The 2,640-nt window shown below is 33.0% G+C and overlaps 1 protein-coding gene across 1 annotated transcript; it reads left to right on the forward strand.

The window, feature by feature from the left end:
* The first annotated feature begins 256 nt into the window (after window positions 1-256).
* LOC134274992 (uncharacterized) lies at window positions 257-1,992 on the forward strand. Its single transcript, XM_062757236.1, has 2 exons — window positions 257-487; window positions 756-1,992. Exons 1-2 carry the CDS (start codon window positions 316-318, stop codon window positions 1,256-1,258), a joined length of 675 nt encoding a protein of 224 aa, XP_062613220.1. The 5' UTR covers window positions 257-315; the 3' UTR covers window positions 1,259-1,992.
* Window positions 1,993-2,640: the final 648 nt, after the last annotated feature.

Below are 2,640 nucleotides of genomic sequence, written 5' to 3' on the forward strand. Positions count from 1 at the left end.
TTAAAATAAAAGTACTTAAAATGCGTAAGGTTCTAGTTTAGCAAATTATTCTTAAATAAACAATATGCGATGAGAAAGAAACTATTTTATAGTCTTTGTTATTGAGTGCATGAAATGCATTGATAGACTTTGTAAAATTAAATGCTTAATAAAATCTATGTAAAATTATGAAATTAACAGAAATGCAAATATATGTCGTTACATAAATAACCGATGAAACTAACTTGTTTGATGAACTATATTTTTTAACAGATTTTGGACATATTAAAAAACCTGACATCAAAAGTTGATAAAATATTTGAAAAACTACCTTTAATGGAAGAGAAACTTGACAACATGTCCTCCACCATACAATATCTCTGTAGTCAAATTCCTCGGACACCGGATAATGCTTCGGATAAGGACAAAAAGACAAATCCGAAGAAAACGACAAGAGTTAAAGAAAGATACACATCAAGACCAGCGACTTCCAATGAGGAGGATAGTGGTATGTTGAGCTTTCTAAATCACTACGATATGATTTATTCTCTGACACATCAGTATTATTCAAAAGAAACTAGTTACAATAAATTAAAAACTTTTAAGTATACTGTAATTTCCATATTCATATATATTTAGATAAAAATTGAAAAGAAATGTATATTTATCTTTTTGTAAATAATAATGAAATAAGTACGTCGAGGAATTCAAATCTGAAATAAAACAATTATATTATAAATATTAAACTTTTTGAACTTGAATACTGATAATTTTAGATTTCCACGTTGAAGTTCTAAAAGACGAACATAAGCTTTTGATGGACAATATAACACTTCAAGACAATATGTTAGACCTACTCGTCGAGAACGAAGCTATTTATCAATCTGACAGCGAAGAAATCATGTCGTTTTCAAACAGATCCGAACGTGTGCGATGTCTGCTACTTATACTATCTAGAAATGATAATACGAAGTTTATGGGTTCTATAGAGGCATTGAAACAGGAAAAACGAGAGGATCTAGCCAATATCTTGCTTTTGGGATATGAAAAATACAGAAATGGAAAAACTGGGTGTAAACCCAAATGTGTTCACTGCAAAATCAAATCAAGGGTCGACCTTAAAAAAGTTATTGACAATCTATATCAGGAACGAGTGATTGATTATTCGTTCCTAGAGAGAGTAAATAAATCAAAACTTTGCGCAAGAAAAATATTATGGGACGAATGTTTTTACATTATAAGAAAAAGTGGAAAAGCAGACTTTTTTCCCAGTGTTTAAAAGAAAAATATAATGGATATGATTTTTCAACTGGTAACTATTTTATATGCACGTGTCAGAATCAAAAGTTACAGAATTGTGATAAATACGATAGGGAATCAACAGGTAATCTAGGTGATATAAGCGTATCGTCCTCTCCCCATCCCCAATCTCCCAAATTCACTATGGAGGACACTTTTAGCAGTGTTAGCTCGCTTAACAGTGGAAGTCATGGAAGTTCACCGGCTGGTGCTCCGTCCCCAAGTAGTGAAGGTGGTATTATTAAAAGTAATACCTCGATCAGCAGTAAAACTTATGGAAGGTCAGAGACTGATGCAATGTCCAAAGATATTAAAGGTGGTCCCGTTAGAAGTAAGAGCATGATAGATAGTACAACTCTTAAAAAGTCATCGGCTGATACTCTCTCCCCAAATATTGAAGGTGGTCAAGTAAGAAGTAATAGTTGGATAAACAGTGCAACTCATGGAAAGGTTTCGGCTGATGCTCCGACACAAAATACTGAAGGAGGTACTGTAAAAATTAATAGCAAGGTAAACAGTACATCTCGTGAAAAATCGGTTGTTGCTCTGTCCCCAAATGTTGAAGGTGGCCCTGTAAGAAGTAAAAGTTCGATAAAGAGTACAACTAGTGGAAAGGTTTTGGCTGATGCTCCGTCACAAAATACTGAAGGGGGTATTGTAAAAAGTAATAGCAAGGTAAACAGTACATCTCGTGGAAAATCTGGTCCCGGGGAATCAGCGACTGATAAAGTTCCTAAGAATGATAAGAAATCCAAGAATTAGAGTTCAGGAAATGTTCACTTCCAATAGATCAGACACTGTTGAATCTAAAAAAAAATAAAATATCAAACTCTTTTCAGAAATAAATAAAAAGGATTATAATAAAAAAACTATTTTGAATGATGTACAATTATGGACTCTTTTGTTGTTGAATATGGTTTATCATTCACCAGAAATATATTCATATTGACCGAAGCAACGCTTCGTTTTATTATATAGTCCGACTTTGAATAAAAAAAGTCATTAAAGATTGATTGTTGACACCACTTTTATTTACGAACTTCCGTCGTTGAAAAACAAAATGCCAAGATTACAGTTTGTAACTTTCGTGTTTTCTTTTCCGAGTTTCGCTATGTAAGACTTTCAAATGTTTCAAAATAATCCTGAAAAAGGTTTGTTTGATATTTTTCCTGCTCAAATACATAAGTCGCTGTGGCCGTTGTACCTATTGTTCACAACGTTGTTTAAAGTATTACTTATTACGTCACAATACAGCTGCACATGCAATGACCCTCCGGTGAATACGGCCTCAAATCCAGTGAATATGTAGTGTTATGAACAGTTTGCGCTTTTATAGATATCTCCATTTGTTTCATTCATCAT

This window comes from Saccostrea cucullata, unplaced genomic scaffold (genome assembly GCF_032062105.1).
Source record: "Saccostrea cucullata isolate Sc308-1 unplaced genomic scaffold, CSIRO_AGI_Scuc_v1 ctg6347, whole genome shotgun sequence".
NCBI classification, from domain to species: Eukaryota; Metazoa; Mollusca; class Bivalvia; order Ostreida; family Ostreidae; genus Saccostrea; species Saccostrea cuccullata.

Coding starts and splice junctions, on each gene's coding strand:
- LOC134274992 (XM_062757236.1), top strand. CDS start 316: ATGGAAGAGAAACTTGACAACATGTCCTCCACCATACAATATCTCTGT. Junction 488..755: donor TTCCAATGAGGAGGATAGTG/GTATGTTGAGCT, acceptor TGATAATTTTAG/ATTTCCACGTTGAAGTTCTA.